The sequence below is a fragment of the Ips typographus genome, linkage group LG6 (genome assembly GCF_016097725.1).
Source record: "Ips typographus isolate SLU linkage group LG6, UJ_Ityp_2.0, whole genome shotgun sequence".
Classification (NCBI taxonomy): domain Eukaryota; kingdom Metazoa; phylum Arthropoda; class Insecta; order Coleoptera; family Curculionidae; genus Ips; species Ips typographus.
Window position 1 is genome coordinate 10,079,986 of NC_138427.1, and position 17,604 is coordinate 10,097,589.

The 17,604-nt window shown below is 34.5% G+C and overlaps 7 protein-coding genes across 8 annotated transcripts; 2 read left to right on the top strand and 5 right to left on the bottom strand.

The window, feature by feature from the left end:
* Window positions 1-669: 669 nt before the first annotated feature.
* On the bottom strand, window positions 670-9,711 carry LOC145731015 (aldo-keto reductase 1B-like). The gene is made up of 7 exons (XM_081982580.1): window positions 9,544-9,711; window positions 1,711-1,874; window positions 1,532-1,652; window positions 1,280-1,474; window positions 1,111-1,228; window positions 823-1,060; window positions 670-762 (listed from the first exon to the last, which is right to left on the bottom strand). The coding sequence occupies exons 1-7, from the start codon at window positions 9,616-9,618 to the stop codon at window positions 717-719; spliced, it is 957 nt and encodes a 318-aa protein (XP_081838706.1). The 5' UTR covers window positions 9,619-9,711; the 3' UTR covers window positions 670-716.
* On the bottom strand, window positions 2,267-4,009 carry LOC145731002 (uncharacterized). Its single transcript, XM_081982564.1, has 2 exons — window positions 2,426-4,009; window positions 2,267-2,367 (listed from the first exon to the last, which is right to left on the bottom strand). Exons 1-2 carry the CDS (start codon window positions 3,957-3,959, stop codon window positions 2,360-2,362), a joined length of 1,542 nt encoding a protein of 513 aa, XP_081838690.1. The 5' UTR covers window positions 3,960-4,009; the 3' UTR covers window positions 2,267-2,359.
* LOC145731021 (uncharacterized) lies at window positions 5,194-8,513 on the bottom strand. 2 transcript variants are annotated; one of them, XR_014178726.1, is made up of 3 exons: window positions 8,351-8,513; window positions 5,838-8,295; window positions 5,194-5,782 (listed from the first exon to the last, which is right to left on the bottom strand). XR_014178726.1 is itself a non-coding variant. In XM_081982589.1 (2 exons), exons 1-2 carry the CDS (start codon window positions 5,944-5,946, stop codon window positions 5,322-5,324), a joined length of 570 nt encoding a protein of 189 aa, XP_081838715.1. In that variant the 5' UTR covers window positions 5,947-5,998; the 3' UTR covers window positions 5,194-5,321. The 2 variants fall into 2 exon arrangements, 1 of the variants encoding a protein (XP_081838715.1); XM_081982589.1 differs by lacking the exon at window positions 8,351-8,513 and having other exon boundaries at window positions 5,838-5,998.
* A 512-nt stretch (window positions 9,712-10,223) lies between the features above and the next one.
* Window positions 10,224-11,409, top strand: LOC145731017 (uncharacterized). The gene is made up of 2 exons (XM_081982583.1): window positions 10,224-10,927; window positions 10,978-11,409. Exons 1-2 carry the CDS (start codon window positions 10,314-10,316, stop codon window positions 11,315-11,317), a joined length of 954 nt encoding a protein of 317 aa, XP_081838709.1. The 5' UTR covers window positions 10,224-10,313; the 3' UTR covers window positions 11,318-11,409.
* A 119-nt stretch (window positions 11,410-11,528) lies between these two features.
* Window positions 11,529-13,365, top strand: LOC145731009 (aldo-keto reductase family 1 member B1-like). The gene is made up of 6 exons (XM_081982572.1): window positions 11,529-11,760; window positions 12,180-12,309; window positions 12,367-12,560; window positions 12,611-12,769; window positions 12,822-13,024; window positions 13,078-13,365. Exons 1-6 carry the CDS (start codon window positions 11,602-11,604, stop codon window positions 13,277-13,279), a joined length of 1,047 nt encoding a protein of 348 aa, XP_081838698.1. The 5' UTR covers window positions 11,529-11,601; the 3' UTR covers window positions 13,280-13,365.
* Window positions 13,297-14,013, bottom strand: LOC145731025 (uncharacterized). The gene is made up of 2 exons (XM_081982592.1): window positions 13,696-14,013; window positions 13,297-13,637 (listed from the first exon to the last, which is right to left on the bottom strand). Exons 1-2 carry the CDS (start codon window positions 13,939-13,941, stop codon window positions 13,362-13,364), a joined length of 522 nt encoding a protein of 173 aa, XP_081838718.1. The 5' UTR covers window positions 13,942-14,013; the 3' UTR covers window positions 13,297-13,361.
* Window positions 14,014-14,750: 737 nt separating this feature from the next.
* Sou (required for meiotic nuclear division 5 protein souji) lies at window positions 14,751-17,445 on the bottom strand. The gene is made up of 6 exons (XM_081982571.1): window positions 17,209-17,445; window positions 16,729-16,975; window positions 16,370-16,677; window positions 16,042-16,316; window positions 15,377-15,531; window positions 14,751-15,313 (listed from the first exon to the last, which is right to left on the bottom strand). Exons 1-6 carry the CDS (start codon window positions 17,342-17,344, stop codon window positions 15,250-15,252), a joined length of 1,185 nt encoding a protein of 394 aa, XP_081838697.1. The 5' UTR covers window positions 17,345-17,445; the 3' UTR covers window positions 14,751-15,249.
* Window positions 17,446-17,604: the final 159 nt, after the last annotated feature.

Sequence of the window (17,604 nt, forward strand, 5' to 3'; positions counted from 1 at the left end):
GGTTGACTATTCTACCTTTAAACTTCTTTTAAAGTTTGATAGGTAATTTCAACTAGAAGACCTCAATGGCAAAGTAGTGTGATCACTATAATTTACTTTTCAGTAATATCATAGAAACTTTTTTTAATTTGAATTTTCATGTTTTGTGGGTTGTAGCCTTGATGAAACGCAACCTTCACTTTGTTTCGTATGCCTGAAGAAGCCAATTAGCAGAAACTGACCACTTTTTAGTTTTTTCTCTTACTACTGATTTAACACAAAGTAAGGTTATTATTTAAACCAATTTTTTTATAAGTTCAAACTTGCTTATTGTGCTAAGTCTAAATGTGCAACATTTGTGAATCTTTTTCTTGATCAATCACAAACTACAAACAGTGCTTACAATTTGAGAAAATGCTGCACATATGGACAGTTTTAAAAATGAAAAAATTGATATTTGTCCATTATTCCAACAGCTTTCAAGCATGACTGGAAATTTTCTTTGATTAAAAGCACTTTACACTTTTAGTCAGAACGCTAAATAATTAGTATAAACAAATATAGTACATACATAGCCAGGGTAGGGCTTAAAAAATTGATTTTATATGTTCAAATAAGAAACAAATTTTAGCATATTTTTCCTTCAACAAACATTTAAAACAAATTTTGGAGAAATAACTACACAAAAAATAAACAAAATGATTTATTAACCCATGTTTTTACACCATAAAAAAAAATTAATACTCATCATGTTCGAAGGGATGATACTTGTGAGTCAAGGCACTGAAATAATGTTTTTTTTATATTTAAAAATTACCAATAAATTCATACTAAACAACTTACGTTGCCAAAGCACATAATCTGCCATTGCAGTCAAAAGTGTCAATATAAGCGATATCTTCTGGTGCTAGCTTAAAGTCGAAAATGTCAAAGTTCTGCTGGATTCTGGATTTGGTGACCGATTTCGGAATAGTAATCACTCCTCTTTCGATTTGGTAGCGTAACAAGATTTGTGCTGGGGTTTTTCCGTATTTCTTTGCCAGTTCCACGACTTTAGGGTCGTCCATGAGTTGGGGATCGCCTAAAAGCACAAATTAATATTTTGTCAGAACAAAAGTTTGGAAGTTTTACCTGGTTTTGCCCAGGGCCTGTCGGGAGATCCCAGAGGACTGTAAGCTGTCACCGCAATGCCCTTAGACTTGGCAAATTCAATCAACCTTTTTTGGTTTAAGTAGGGATGACACTCGATCTACCAAAAAATTAATGAGTTTTGAGAAAGTACAGAAAGTGCGTGTTCAACCTGCAAGACGGCGGGTTTGACAGTAGCATTTTCCAAAACCCTGGTAATTTGGGCTTTATTGAAGTTGGACAAGCCGATAGTCTTGGTCAAACCTTTCTTCTGGGCTGCCTCCATCGCTTTCCAAGTGTCCAAATAGTCCACGTCACTATAAATTATGTTACCCTCGGCATCTTTAGGAAAATCTTCTAGTTCCTCCTGAAATAACATTTGAAATTGAAAAAAAAACTACAAAAAATGAGTCATGAAGACAACCTTGTATCCAGTAGGCCAATGAATCAAGTACAAATCCAAATAAGCCAGCCCTAATCTGCTTAAAGTGATTTGAAGGTTCTTCTCAACTAAATCAGGTCTGTGGTAGCTATTCCACAGTTTCCTGTAATAACATAGGAATAAATACAAAACCAGGTAATTCAGGCAAATTTTTTACGTACGAGGTGATCCAAAGATCTTCTCTTTTAACAGTACCATCACCAATTTTGGCAGCCAAGGCTGCCCCCACTTCTTTTTCATTACCATACACGTAAGCACAGTCAATATGACGATAACCAATGTCAATAGCATCTTTTACTGCCTGTTCTACTTCTCCAGATTTGGACTAAAAAAAAATCAATAGTCAGATGTTGAATTTGCCCACCATGAGAAAGTATATTTTAAACACTTTTTGTTTACTCTAACAAATGTAAAAACTAAATTTTTCTATTAAAATAGTTTACAAAAATACAAAAATGATTGCAAACCGACCAGTTTTAATCTTCTCTGGAATAAGAAAATTATGGAATGTCCCCATTTGTGTTTTCCATACTATTTACACATACTGTATGTGAAAAAGTGTCTGGAAAGCATACAAAACGTTGTATGACATTTTATCGCAAAAATACAATGATAGTTTTTTTGAACACCCAGTAGATCTTGTCAAACACACATGTGTACTTGTCATGCCATGAAATGTCAACTCAAAAATGGGCGTAATCATAAACAAACTAAACATTCAAATTACAACAATTTATTCGTTCTATAACAACATTCAATTACACATAATATTTGTTCTCGTAGAGCTGGGTTGTCCTAAAGGTTGTATGTTTAGGCAGCTGAAAAAAAATAATAATTATTCAAACTTTTATAATGTTTCTCCTGTATTTTACTTACCGGCGGCAGCAGAAACATATGGGTATCTGCCATAGTTGAAACTGTAGGGGTAGCCTACATTTTGCAAACCCTTGTAACCGTAGCTTCCATAGGAACCGTATTGGTAAGGGTAGCTAGAAGAACCGTAGCCGTAAGAAGAGGTGTAGGGTCCTTGGTATCCGTAGTTTGAGTTGTAAGATCCGTAACTTGGGTTGTAAGATCCGTAGCCGTAGTTGGAAGAACTGGAGTAGGTTGAAGGCACGTAGGATGGAGATTGGTTGAAATACCTAGAGAAGTAACCACCGAAGTTCCTTTGTTGAACTCCTTGGAGGAGTTGAAGAACAAACTGGATGCGCTGCGTAAAGTACTGGATGAAGTATTGCGGGACAATGCTGTTGTTTTGAATGTATCGCAGGATGTTCTGGTAGTACTGGAAGATTTGTTGGTATCCGTTGCCGTTGGTAGACACATATCCAGACTGAACAGCTTGTTGTATCAATTCCAATTGTTGGATGATGTAGCTGGCGTACTCTTGGGTGATTACACCTTGAGCGACTTGTTGTTGGACGTACTGCAACAGGTACTGGACGTATTGGTAGACTTGTCCATAGTTGTATTGATAGCTCTGGGCTTCGTATTGGAGTCCTTGACCGTAAAGGTACTGCCTGGGTTGGTAAGCTTGGTAGGCGTTCAAAGCAGCAAAGTAGGCTTGTTGCACTTGTTGGGTGACGTATTGAGGAAACACGTACTGTTGTTGTTGGATGTAAAGGTAAACGTTTTGCAGGTATTGGTAGATTTGTTGGGTTTGAACACCGTAGTACTGAACAGCATAGTAAGGAACGTAGAATTGATTGTAAGACTGGTATGATTGATAGATAGATTTGGCAGTTTGGATGGATCTCAGAGCTGACTCTAATTGGTTGTAGATGTATTGGTAAACTTGTTGTTGGGATCTTTGCTGAGTCTGGAAGTACTGGAAGATGTTTTGGATGTATTGCTCAGACAGAAGTAATTGCTGGTAAGCGTAAGAAGCGCTAGAAGAAGTGACACCGTTTTGGTTGTAATATCTGCCGAATTCAATGATGAATTGAGAGAATGGTACTGGTACACCAGAGTAAACTTGTTCGTAAGCCTGCTGACCATTTTGGGAGTAGTAGTTTTGGAATAATTGGTAAACCTTACCGATTTGTTGGGCAATGTACTGTTCAACTTCTTGAGGAACACCTTGTTCATAGAAGTACTGGAAAATCAAGTAAGGAGCTTGGAAGTAAGGCAGGGTCAAACCAGTTTCATATTGTTGAGCGAAGAAATTGGCCACATTTTGTGGGAAACCTTGCTCCAAAAGATATTCGCTAACTTGGACAGGAGTATACTTAAGTTGTTGGAACTGGTTGAATTGGTAAGCAATGTACTGAGCAACTTGGCAGATGTTACCTAAGGATCCGTTTTGCTGTCCGAAAAATCCGCCTACGACCTGGTTGGGTACTTGGGGGGTGGTTTGGAGGGGCACTGCAGCAGCAAACGCCACCAAAGCTAATAAGATGACCGACTTCATTGCTCTTCTTCTTCGAAGAACTAAGGCAAACCGATCGGATGAGACTGATACTTTTCGAACCAGATCCGCCCATATTTATACGCACAAATCACCGATAACTCACACTGAATTCGAACCCTTATCGGGGTTGATATTATTAATTAGCGTAACTTTAATACATGTGAAGAAAACATGTTTGTTAAAATTCGTCAAATTGATTCTTTAATCGTTCCTTGGCGACAGATTTTTTTTGCAAGGTGAAATGTCACAAGGCGATATAATTTACGGTTAAAAAGTAATTAAATTGTGATGAAATACAACACTTATTATTTGCAGTAACATTGCATTTTTTTAAAATAAAGTACAAAAAAAATTTGTAGAAATATCTTTGTTTTTGCAAGAAAGTGCAAAATTTTAAATAGAAACAGGTAGGTACAAGTTTAGTAAGCAAAATTTGTTTTGAATTAAAAAAAAATAATTATTGCTATTTGTAAATTATTTATACATACATTATAAAATATTTGGTAAAAGCCAACGTTTGACAATTTTTCAGGAGTATAGTAACTTAAAATGATTGTAATGTTGGTGGAAGAAAAATACTTCTTCCCAAATTAACGATAAACATAAAAAAAATGCATTAAACGTGTGTTGAGTGTTATGTTAGGTTAACTATGTTTTTTCTGTACTATGGAAACGATGTAAAGTTTTTGGCTGATACTTTTTGAAATTTAATACCTCGGTAACATGGAGTGCTAGCGAGGCTAGTTTTTGCTCATTTTGTAGTATTTTTTATCCTTTTTCTAATTGTGTTTCAGTGAAATCTATAAGAGTTCAAATAAAAAAGTTACAATCATTCAAAAATTGAGAAAATGTAATTTTTGCAAAAAGTGCAATTTTGGCAATTTTTTATTTTGATCCAGGAGGGTTCCAATGCACAGCAAAAGGAATATTTATACCAAAGGACCTTAAATTAGGTGAAAAGTACAAAAAAAGAACTTTCAAATTTTTAATTTTTCTAAAAAATTTAAAAAATGGGGGGGATATAAGGGGTCTTTTTTACTACTTTTTGAAATTCAATATCTCGATAACATAAAGAGCTGGAAGGGCGTTTTCTAATGGCGTTAGGTTTTAAGTTAAATCATAATTTTGCTTAAACTAGTCATGCAGACATTTACGTTCTGTTATGTAAAAATATCACTTTCAAAGAAGGTACACATTATTCCTTCAAAATTAAAGTGACACAAAAAAACACCACTTTATGCATTATATGACTTTTATTTATTGCTATAATCAAAACACACTGTACATCAAGAAAAATGTAGTACTAGAGGTTGTTTGACTGCATTGCTTATAGGCAGCTGAAAACTAATGTCTAATGTTTATTTACCCGTAAATAGAAGGTCCGTAAATAGGAGGTCCGTAAATAGGAGATCCGTAAAAAGGGTTTCCGTAAAATGGATTAAAAACAGGGCCACCAAATACAACTTGTCCTTGATTTTGATAGTTCTGGCTGAGTTGATAGAGAAAAAGGGCACGCTCGTATAAATCGATAAGATGCTGTATGATGCTTGGAGAAATGCCATATGGGTATGTATGGAGGTATTGCAACACGCTTTGCAAGCATTGTTGCACATTATATATTGGTACTGGATAACTTGCTTGCCTTTTTCTTCTTTGGAGACCATTACTGCTAGGATACCCTTGTGCATACTGATTCTGCTGGTTTTTTTGCCCTAGACCGCCTAATTTTTCGTTGATCTTATCGACGAATTCTTGAGAAACTTTCCCTGCATCCAATTGCTCTTTGAGGTACTTCTCGGCTTGTTTAAGAACTTCCTTGTAGTCTAACGTTAAAAAAAGGAAATTTTTATGATCCAGATGTTTGATAAATCAACTTACCTTGATTATTAGACAATCCATTATTGCTAAAGTCAGAAACATCAGTCCTTATACCGAAAGGCAAGGCGGAGACACAGACGGCCAAACCAAGAACAATTGCTACCCTCATGTTGCTGTAGTTCAGTTTTACTACATGCAACTGATGTCTTTAGATTGGCTTCGTCTAGCATTTATATGTTTGCACTTATCACCACTATTTTCCCGATTTATATACATCGCAATTAATTATAATTTGCAAAGAGCGCATTTCTATTTTCTTCATTAAAATTTGGCTATTAATACATATTAATTATATGTAAACGAGATAAGGTTCGGATGGTTTTGAAATCCTTCCTATATTTTTGCTTCAGGGTGCGTATTCTTGAAACGAAGTGAGTTATCAAGAGAAAGGTCTGAAGAATGTGACAGAAACCCGCCATTGTCAGTTTCTTCTGTCACATTCTATCAACACTTCTCTTGGGAATTCCGTTCCCTGATTTCAAGAATTCAGACCCAGGTTTGATGATTTCTAAGAGTTTCTCACTACCTTTTTGTTTTTAAGAACTCTGTATAGAGTAGGTATACCAGGATGACTGCGTCATAGGTCATCTAAAGGAAATGTCCAATCAGCAGTTTTTGACACTTTGTTGAAGTGCCCTACTGTGTTAATTTTATGGCAAAGTAAAATAGAGTGACCACCAATATAATATTTCACACTTATTATCTACAATAATATATTAATTAAACATCTATAAGTTTTATGCCAACTCTCAGACGAATTGGTTTCATATTTACAAAAAATAACTTGATGCAACAAAAGAATCAGTTACATCATGGTACTTATTTAGGAAATGTAAATGATGACAGTACCTACTGCAATGGCGTAACATTGTATTTAGTTTAAAATCGGAAAAGTTTAACAGCTATGATGATGGCGGAAATAGTCAATATCAGTCCCTATAGGGGATCAAATGTCCCCATGATGTTTGCAAACAATTCATTATCATCAAAATCACACCTGAACCTTGTCTTTTCAAATATAACCACACAGAATAATTATTGCTATTTGTAAATTATTTATACATTATAAAATATTTGGTAAAAGCCAACGTTTGACAATTTTTCAGGAGTATAGTAACTTAAAATGATTGTAATGTTGTTTGTAGAAAAACACTTCTTCCCAAATTAACGATAAACATTAAAAAAATGCATTAAACGTGTGTTGAGTGTTATGTTAGGTTAACTATGTTTTTTCTGTACTATGGAAACGATGTAAAGTTTTTGGCTGATACTTTTTGAAATTTAATATCTCGGTAACATGGAGTGCTAGCGAGGCTAGTTTTTGCTCATTTTGTAGTATTTTTTATCCTTTTTCTAATTGTGTTTCAGTGAAATCTATAAGAGTTCAAATAAAAAAGTTACAATCATTCAAAAATTGAGAAAATGTAATTTTTGCAAAAAGTTCAATTTTGGCAATTTTTTATTTTGATCCAGGAGGGTTCCAATGCACAGCAAAAGGAATATTTATACCAAAGGACCTTAAATTAGGTGAAATAAGTACAAAAAAAGAACTTTCAAATTTTTTATTTTTCTAAAAAATTTAAATAATGGGGTGATATTAGCTTTTTTTACTACTTTTTGAAATTCAATATCTCGATAACATAAAGAGCTAGAGGGACGTTTTCTAATGGCGTTAGGTTTTAAGTTAAATCATAATTTTGCTTAAACTAGTCATGCAGACATTTACGTTTTGTTATGTAAAAATATCACTTTCAAAGAAGGTACACATTATTCCTTCAAAATTAAAGTGACACAAAAAAACACCACTTTATGCATTATATGACTTTTATTTATTGCTATAATCAAAACAGACTGTACATCAAGAAAAATGTAGTACTAGAATTGTCGTTTGACTGCATTGCTTATAGCCAGCTGAAAACTAATATCTAATAAGGGTAGTAAGTAAATGGACTGTAATTAAGAGGTCCGTAAAAAGGGTTTCCTAGTAAGTATGGATTAAAATAAGGTCCACCAAATCCACCTTGTCCTTGATTTTTATCTAATTGATTGAGTTGATGGATAAAAAGGGCACTCTCGTATTTTTGGATAAGATACTGTATGGTGCTTGGAGAAACGCCATAGTGTGGTTGATAGAGGAATTGCAAGACCTTTCGCAAGTGTGTCAAACGGATTGCGTCGTTTGTCAAATGGTTTGCGAAGTTGTTGCGATTAGGACGATAGCTTGCATATGAGGGATCAGGATCATCATGGTATGCAGAACGTTCTCTCTCTCTCGGGTTCTCTGTACCACCTAATTGTTGGTTGGTATCATCAAGGTATGCAGAACGTTCTCTCTCTCTCAGGTTCTCTGTACCATCTAATTGTTGGTTGATCTTATCGACGAAATCTTGAGAAACTTTGCCTTCAGCCAATTGCTCGTCGAGGTACTCGTCGGCTTGTTTAAGAACTTCCTTGTAGTCTAACGTTAAAAAAAGGAAATTTTTATGAACCAGATGTTTGATAAATCAACTTACCTTGATTATTAGACAATCCATTATTGCTAAAGTCAGAAACATCAGTCCTTGTACTGAAAGGCAAGGCGGAGACACAGACGGCCAAACCAAGAACAATTGCTACCCTCATGTTGCTGTAGTTCAGTTTTACTACATGCAACTGATGTCTTTAGGTTGGCTTCGTCTAGCATTTATATGTTTGCACTTATCACCACTATTTTCCCGATTTATATACATCGCAATTAATTATAATTTGCAAAGAGCGCTATTTCTATTTTTTTTCATTAATCTTTAGCTATTAGTACAAATTAATTATGTGTAAACGAGATAAGGTTCGGATGATTTTGAAATCCTTCCAATTTTTTTTGCTTCAGGGTGCGTATTCTTGAAACGAAGTGAGTTATCAAGAGAAAGGTCTGAAGAATGTGACAGAAACCCGCCATTGTCAGTTTCTTCTGTCACATTCTATCAACACTTCTCTTGAGAGTTCCCTGATTTCAAGAATTAAGACCCAGGTTTGATCATTTCTAAGAGTTTCTCACTACCTTTTTGTTTTTAAGAACTCTGTATAGAGTAGGTATACCAGGATGACTGCGTCATAGGTCATCTAAAGGAAATGTCCAATCAGCAGTTTTTGACACTTTGTTGAAGTACCCTACTGTGTTAATTTTATGGCGAAAGTCAAAGTAAAATAGTGACTTAACGTTTTGAATGTGACAAATATGGAATCAATGAATGTCACATTCCTAACATTCAATTTAGTACTGGCAATGTCACCAATATAATATTTCACACTTATTATCTACAATAATATATTAATTAAACATCTATAAGTTTTATGCCAACTCTCAGACGAATTGGTTTCATATTTACTTAAGTACTTCAAGCTTGGTTTAAGTAGATAACTGACGTTTGAACGGTTTATGTAATAAGTAAATGGAATCACAATCTAATCATTTAGGAAAAACTTTGATTTTTACCAAATTTGACGACTAACAAGATAAACTAGCTACACCATTATATTTGTATACTAATTTTAACAATAATCTTGCAATAACAACCACACATAAAAATAAACTATTAATTTAACTTAAATGGCAAACGAAAGCCGCTTAGTGACCAATTTGGATAAGAAAGAGATGACCTATTGAACCGGATTCCAACACTTGCATCAGAGTCAACAAAAAATATAATTCTGAAATGTATTTACTTACCTTCCATGTTCCTAAACCGAAAATAGGTATTTCCAACCCATTGTTCAATTTTACTTTCGGCACTTTAGAAGCCATTGTGATTTTGTGGCAGCTTGTAAAAATACTGAATCGTTAATCAATGTTTAGGCTAAAGTAATATAGTATCAAGTGGATGTTTGGTTAGGTTATCAGATGGTTATCGGCTTGTACTATTTAATTAAGTACTTGTCAGTAGCAATTTTCGAATAATTAATACTGTAGGAACCATCTGTTAGTCAAGTTTAGAACTAAACACTAGTATAGATTAGTAAGTTTAAGCAAGCTGTACCTTTATCTACTCTTGGAATGGTACCACCGACATGTTGCTTCATGCTGCAACTTCCACTGCAATACTACTGACTCTTTTACATCCAATTTCTTGCCAAAAAATAACTTGATGCAACAAAAGAATCAGTTACATCATGGTACTTATTTAGGAAATGTAAATGATGGCAGTACCTACTGCAATGGCGTAACATTGTATTTAGTTTAAAATCGGAAAAGTTTAACAGCTATGATGATGGCAGAAATAGTCAATATCAGTCACTATAGGGGATCAAATGTCCCCATGATGTTTGCAAACAATTCATTATCATCAAAATCACACCTGAACCTTGTCGTTTCAAATATAACCACACAGAATAATTATTAGCAAAAAAATGACAGATTACAAAAATCACAAACCTGTCTTGAATTATTTGTCAAAACATAATTATTTTTCCATACCTCATCCCTAAAAATTCTCAGTGAAAATGAATCCCGAAGGTGTAACAGAATTTACCAGTGAAACAGTGATGAACAAACAACTGTTAGAAAACCAAACATTTCTGTATACAGAAAATAAAAGGTTACAACAAAACGTGCTAAAACTTTCTAAGCATTTGGAGGAATTGCGCAAAAGCACCGTAGACCCTAAAGTGTTCGAGCAATTAATTAAAGAGAAAAACCACTTATATTCCTTGAACGAATCTCTAAAACATAAAATTAACTCTCTAAAGTCTGTACCTCCGGGCTTGAGCAAGGAGGAAATGCTGAAGCAACAGAAAGAGAAGCAAGAAATTTTAAAATCAATTGAAGAACTCGACATTATCCTGAAGAAAATTAACGATAGACCGGAACCTTTCGAACTCAAACTACCTGAAGAGAGTAGTGTAAAAGAACTTTGCAAAACGTTAACGAAAAGGCTTGAGGAAGAGCAGTCCAGGTCAGACCAAGCACTGGAAACCATAAGGAGACTCAGGGATGATGACGAAAAACTGATCCTGAAAGATAAATTGGCTGATATGAAGCATTTGGTCACGGAATTGGAAGTGGAAAACACCAAACTGAAATTCGAGACTGAACAAATATACGAAGACATGGAAAGGTGTTACAATAATTTTTCAAACCCAAAAAACTTACTAAACTAAATTTTAGGTACAAAAGAAAAATCGACGAACTAAACACAGAACTAACGGAAATCAAAAAAGAAAAATACGGATTGGAAGATGAGAGAGACGACCTGAAACGCGTCATTTCAGACCTGGAAAACGAAAAACTCAAGCTGAAAAAAGACATGATTGAGGAACTGACCGAAGCCAATAGGGCCAAAAGGGTGTCCGCTGATACGGAAATTGCTCTACAACATATCTCGGAAGCTTTCGAAAATAAAAGGCGTGAAGTTGCCAGACTTCAAAAACAGTTAGAGGAAGCCAACTCCATAATTGATGCTTTTAAGGAAGAATTTGATAAACCACAACGAGAACCAGAATTTTGATTTTGTAGGACTTGAACTTTTGTAATTTTTGTTTAAGTATTTTTTACACTTGATGGTAACTGGTAAATAAAATATTCAATAATTTGCTTCAATTTGCAAACTAAATAGTCTAAAAGTATTCGAAAAATTGTTGCTCCCGGTCCTGGAAAATCACCTGGATCAAGGCTAGATTACGATGTAAAAAATCGATGCGTATGCGTCCCGTATTGCCACACTTATTTACTTTTACTTTTTCACTTTGATCGTGGTAGGAAAAATACAGCTTTTTGTATGAGTGATGAGCGATGATCCATAAAAAATCGTCAGTCTACCGTTTGATCCGCCAGTTTCCGCAGTGTTACACTTTATCAACATTCGTAAACCAGTTTTTCAGTATGGCTGCACCTACTATAACATTGAACAATGGACGGCAGTGTCCTGTTTTGGGTCTTGGGACTTGGCTAGTGAGTTTTTTTTTACATTTTTGTTCCAACATAAAACGTTTTCAAAAGTAAAATATTTGTATTTGTATATAAGATGTATTAAAAGCATAGAATAGCTAAATCATCAAAGGCTATAGTTGACATAGTGATGTTTTCTCATTTTTATTTATAATCCCGTTTCATTCAATTCTCTATCAACTAATTGGTGTAAACGTTGTCCAAATCTGCTAGAGACACCCTGTATGATGAGTTGTCTATAGTTTCCTCAATTTACCAACGTTGCAATGCTATGAATATGAAAGAAAACTCTACCTCAGGGAGATAATCTTAAATACAGTATATTCAGTCACCAAATGTCAAGAAAACGTCGTTTAACATAATCACTTTTCAAACTATTTGTATTTTTATTTGACAAACACATACATACATGTTCATTGCAGTCTTCACCTGGAGAATGTGCTCAAGCTACCAAATATGCCATACAAGTGGGATATCGTCATATTGACGCAGCTTGGCTCTATGGAAATGAAAAAGAAGTTGGTGAAGGAGTCAGAAAAGCCATTGAAGAAGGTAATTAACAACGCACAGTCAAACATTCTCACTCTTATTTTCGTATGTTTCACCCAGGCATAGTCAAAAGAGAAGACTTATTTATAACCACCAAACTATGGAACACATTTCATGAACGAGACCAAGTCGTACCGGCTATAAGAAGGTCTCTAGAGAATTTAGGGATGGACTATATCGATTTGTACCTCATACATTGGCCAGTGGCTGCCAAAGTTACGGATGGAGAAATTGACATAAATTTCCCGTTTAAAGTAATAGTAAAACCTCAATCAAATTTTTCCTGTTAGTTAAATTCTTCCAGAATACTGTCCTGGTAGATCACGACTTTTGCGAAACCTGGCAAGGCATGGAAGAATGCGTGGACTTGGGATTGGCTAAGAGCATAGGACTGTCCAACTTTAACAGCAAACAAGTGCTGAGAATCCTGGAAAAAGCTAGAATCAAACCTGTAATGAATCAAGTATGTTCGCAGCAATCCTATTTTCAAGAAAACTAATGAGAATGCCTTCCAGGTTGAAGTCACGCCTCTGCTAAACCAGAAGAAGCTGACAGCATTCTGTAAAGAAAGGAAAATCGAAATTACTGGCTACAGTCCTTTTGTATCACCGGCACGCCCCTGGAAAAAAGCTGATGAACCATCAATTGATTTCAATGATCCCCAACTGGTGAAAATTGGTCAAAAGTACGGAAAAACTAGTTCACAAGTTATTTTGAGGTCTGTTAGATTTTACCACTGCCAAATTGTAATTCAAAGTGAAATGCTTACAGGTATTTGATTCAGTTAGGTGTGATTCCAGTACCTAAATCATCGAATCCGGCTCGAATCAAGCAGAATATAGAAATCTTCGATTTTGAATTAAGTCCTGAGGAAATATCAATTTTGGATAGTTACAACCAGGACTTTAGGGCGATAGCAGCTGAAGAATTGAGCGAAAGCAATGAATATCCTTTTAGAGGAGTAGAGTTTTGAGAAAAATAAACTAGCAATGGGATTTAATAATATATTTTTACTAATAAACAACATCTAATTTACATAAATACAAAACAATAAACTAACATTGGCAGTATCTCTTCCCATTCATGATAAAAACATTATTAGGTAAACTAGTCATCACACCTACGGACGAGTACTGTTGTGTGGGTTCAGCCCAAATTTCCACATGGAAATTCAAATTTTGTGCCAACTGAGACCTGAGTTCAATCCTGACATACTCATGTCCCACACCACCCTCAATAATTCTTGCTTCGCCTGCTTTACTATCCAAAGCCATACGATTCACCACTTTGATGCATCGAATACGTAATTGACCACGGCTATCATATTTAAACTAAAAATAAATGCAACAACAAAATAAAAATAATACGCACTGAGGCAAAAATACGTACGGTAGTTTGTTTGTAAGTGTTACTCGCACCTTCTTTAGTAATTTCTTCGTCAATCACCTTGTTTCCGGAACAACTGCCCTCATTGATGTTTTTGCTATAACCAGTCCATTGCAAATCGGCCGAGTTGTAATGTTGGTTTTGTGCGTAATATTGAGTCCTTTGTGACGGGTATGAGTCATAATAATTGTCACCCAGGCATAATGACAATAAATTAAATGAGAGTAATATTAGCGTTAACGATTTCATTCTAATTTAAACGTTTGTAGACCACTAGAGAGCGAATTATCAAGACTATGTAATAATATTTAGCATTGCTTATTCTCTTCTCAAATTTTTGCTGACCTACAAGAACCTGCCTGATATATCTAACCAGCGACGTAAATGAATATTGTATACAATGAGGGATTCATATCTCATATTTTGTTGTTTTTTGGTTAATCAAAATGTTTGAGTTTGTTTAAGAAAACTTTGCAAGTTTATTAGATTTTTGTTCACTAAAAAATTTAACAATACATCACATAGTGAGAGGATTAAAAGCGTACTGCACTGTTTGTGTCAATCATTATGTTGTTTTGGTCAAATTCTTAGAGTTTTGGTTATCAAAAATGTCAAGGATTACATACTATACTAATAACAAACAGTTGATATTTTGTTTTGCTAAAAATTCTAGCCTTTAGAATGTTCTAAAAGCTTTTGGAAACTTCTAGACTGTTTTGAAAGGCTTTTGATTGCTTTAGAAACATTTTGGAGTTTCTGTACTGCTTTAAAACCTTTTTAGACTATATTAGGAGCATTTGGAAGGTGTCTGAACAGTTTAAAGAGCATTTAAGGTTCTGATGGACTGCTTTAAAGATGTTTGAAACCTTATAGACGGTTCTAGAAACTTTTTTAAACTGCTATAAAAGCATACGAAAATTCTGATAATGTCTTAAAATGTTTTAAGAGCTCGTTCGAGTTCGAAATCGTTCAAAGTCGCAATATTTTCCCTATAGCATTCCTCAATGACATATTTTGTTAACTAACATAGGATAGTAGGCAAAAAACACACAAGACAATTGTGGGAAATATATTGATTTAATTTTAAACGCGCTTTATATAGAAATACGGCAACCACATTAAAAAATAGTATTTACAGGGTTTTTATTTAGTTTACGATTCAGTTAACACTCTATTTCAATGTTAAAACTACTTATAGAAATCTACTCTAGACTTGAAAATGTGCTGTTGTCAAAAAAGTCCTTATTGTAGGATCGAAGCTATACAGGATGACTAACTTTTAGAAAAGCAACATAACATTAGAACCGTTTGATACAAACAGCGCGTCATAAGAGACAACTGGTAAAAATATCTGTGTGGAGATCAAATAGAAACTTTTTCGTTGAACAGTTGCAGGGTGAATCAAAATGTTTTTATCCTAAAAAGCCTACTTTGCTACCATCAATAATAATAATGATGAAAAAACAAGTTTTTAAACTAAACAAAAACTAACGACTTAAATTAAAAACAACTAAATAATTGACTTACAAACACCCAATTGAACGTTATATTTTTTATCTAGAAATAAATCCGTGTAGCTTCTAGAAGGCATTGTTCCATGGGACAGTAGGGGCATTTCAATCTGCGACGCCAAATTATTGATATACAGTTAGTTAAATTCACAAAATGTTGTACAAACACTTACTTGTTGCCGCTAGCCAGCTTTTGCAGGGCATCTTTTGAGATCACGTGACCGCAAACTAGTTTCATTGGCGGGTTATTTTTGGTCGATTGTTGTCTCAAAATCGGACACGCAAACATTGAATGATAACGGTTTTCTGAACCCAAATCGATTTCAATCTAGAACAGAGTATTTCTTAATAAGTAATAATCTACACCATTTCTAACTGTAATTCAGAAAATATCAAGAGTAATTCAGAATAGGCAACTGTAATTCAGAAATTGTTAATTGTAACTCAGAAAATATCAAGTGTAATTTAGTTTAATTTTTAACCTAAATTGTGTTATTTTTTTCATAACATTCATTGTATTATAAAGTATATTAATTTATTAAAGAGCCTTGGAGTTGCAGCTTTGGTAATTTTATTCACAGATAATGCATTTTATGGAATTGCCTTTGAATGTTCTGAATTTCATTTGATGGTTTCTGAATTGCAGTTTCTTATTCTGAATTATGCTTGACCTTTTCTGAACTACATTTGGAAATGGTATTTGGCAATATAATTGGTCAAAAGAAAACCAGCTTTCAGCTTTCTGTTATTTCTTGACCATTCACCAACCACAACCAGCAAAAGTTGTACTTCCACATAAATGTTACAAAGAAGACAAACTGAAGAAAACAAAACTTACTGGGAGTTCTTCTGTTCCTTTCCAAATTTGGCTAACCTGCCTTTGCATCATAACCTGTTTTATATTGAGCAGTGCTGGTATAGCTTGACAACCGGCATTAATGCATGTAATCAAAGGACTATTTACACACACTCCCAACAATTGACAGGCATCCTTAATGAATGATTCATAAATTTCCATCCACATTTCGTTGTCAGTGTTAAAGTAAGAACTGTAAGGAGAGTGATTGATACCATTTGGAACATACAGTAACATTCCCATCAAGGTCTGAATATCTACAATTGATTTATTTGTTAAAAAGTTGCATATAAGGGGAGGTTTAACACACCTTTTTCATGCTTATTAACAAAGTTTCTAAAATGATTTCTGGCATAAGTGATAGCATCAGCTTGATAAGCTGGTCCCATTTTTAATAACTGAATGTACTTTAATTTATGAATTGTGAATTCCAGTGAAGAGTTTTGAGCCTCTAAAGCATCATGATGTGCTGTGGCCCAAGCCAATAATGGCTCTAAATCATGATTGCTCAGACTTTCACAAATATGATGGATTTCTGTAAATGGTTCTTTGTCATGCTCTGCAACTGTAACTTGGGCTTCCTCTGCCAAACTATCAGCCACATCGTGCATTCCTTGTCTAGAAAACAGGTTGTAACAAACACACTAAACTGTTAAAAGCCTGAGGTACCTGTAATAATGTTTGCAAATGACTTTGTTAACAATCTGGACTTTTTCAGGATCATTGAAAACATTTTCTTTACTGCAAGCTCCAAAGTCTTGAGTAAAATTGCGATCAATTGATTTTCCCACTTTTGAAACAGAGCTATGCAGCTCACGGTGTTCCAAAGCTATTCTTGAGGTTGTATCTTTAATTTTGGTCAATGTTTGTCTGATGAGCTCTTGTTGAACATTTGTTAATGTATGATCCTCAGGGGCTGCAAATTAAAAGCTTATCTCATATTTGGGTTCAATAGTTCTTATTAAAATCTCACAATGGCCATTGACCTGCTTAACAAATACATTCCAAAGTGTTCATACAGATTAATAATTTTTCAAAGCTTGTATATTCGTTGGGGTTACAAAATACAGGTAAATCTAATTATACGCATTTCACAAAACTTACGCAAAAACGTTTTAAAATAGATCTTTTACAAACAAAGAAACTTACCATTTTCCAGTTCTTCTTTCAGGCTATTTATTTGGTCAATCAACTCGGAAAGGACACGTTTGCCGTGCTCATTGATACCGTTGAATTTGGTAAGGACCTTGTCCACGTCTTTTTCAACCGCCAAACACGCTTCCATATTTATTATTATTACAAAAATGTTTGTTATTATTTATCAAAGAATCAAAAACATGTTCCACTTTCCACTCTCTATCACGATTTCGTTCGGTTTTGACGTTTAGTGTTGACAGTACTACTGCCGTCATGCTACTGGCGTTGCCAGATAGGCTGAAATAAGCGTTTTGTTTATTTTTCTTCCTTAAGTGGCCAAAGAGACTGCAATACGTTTTGAAAAAAAAATAGAAGCAGTGCTTTGAATGTAAGCAGTGTTCTAATTTT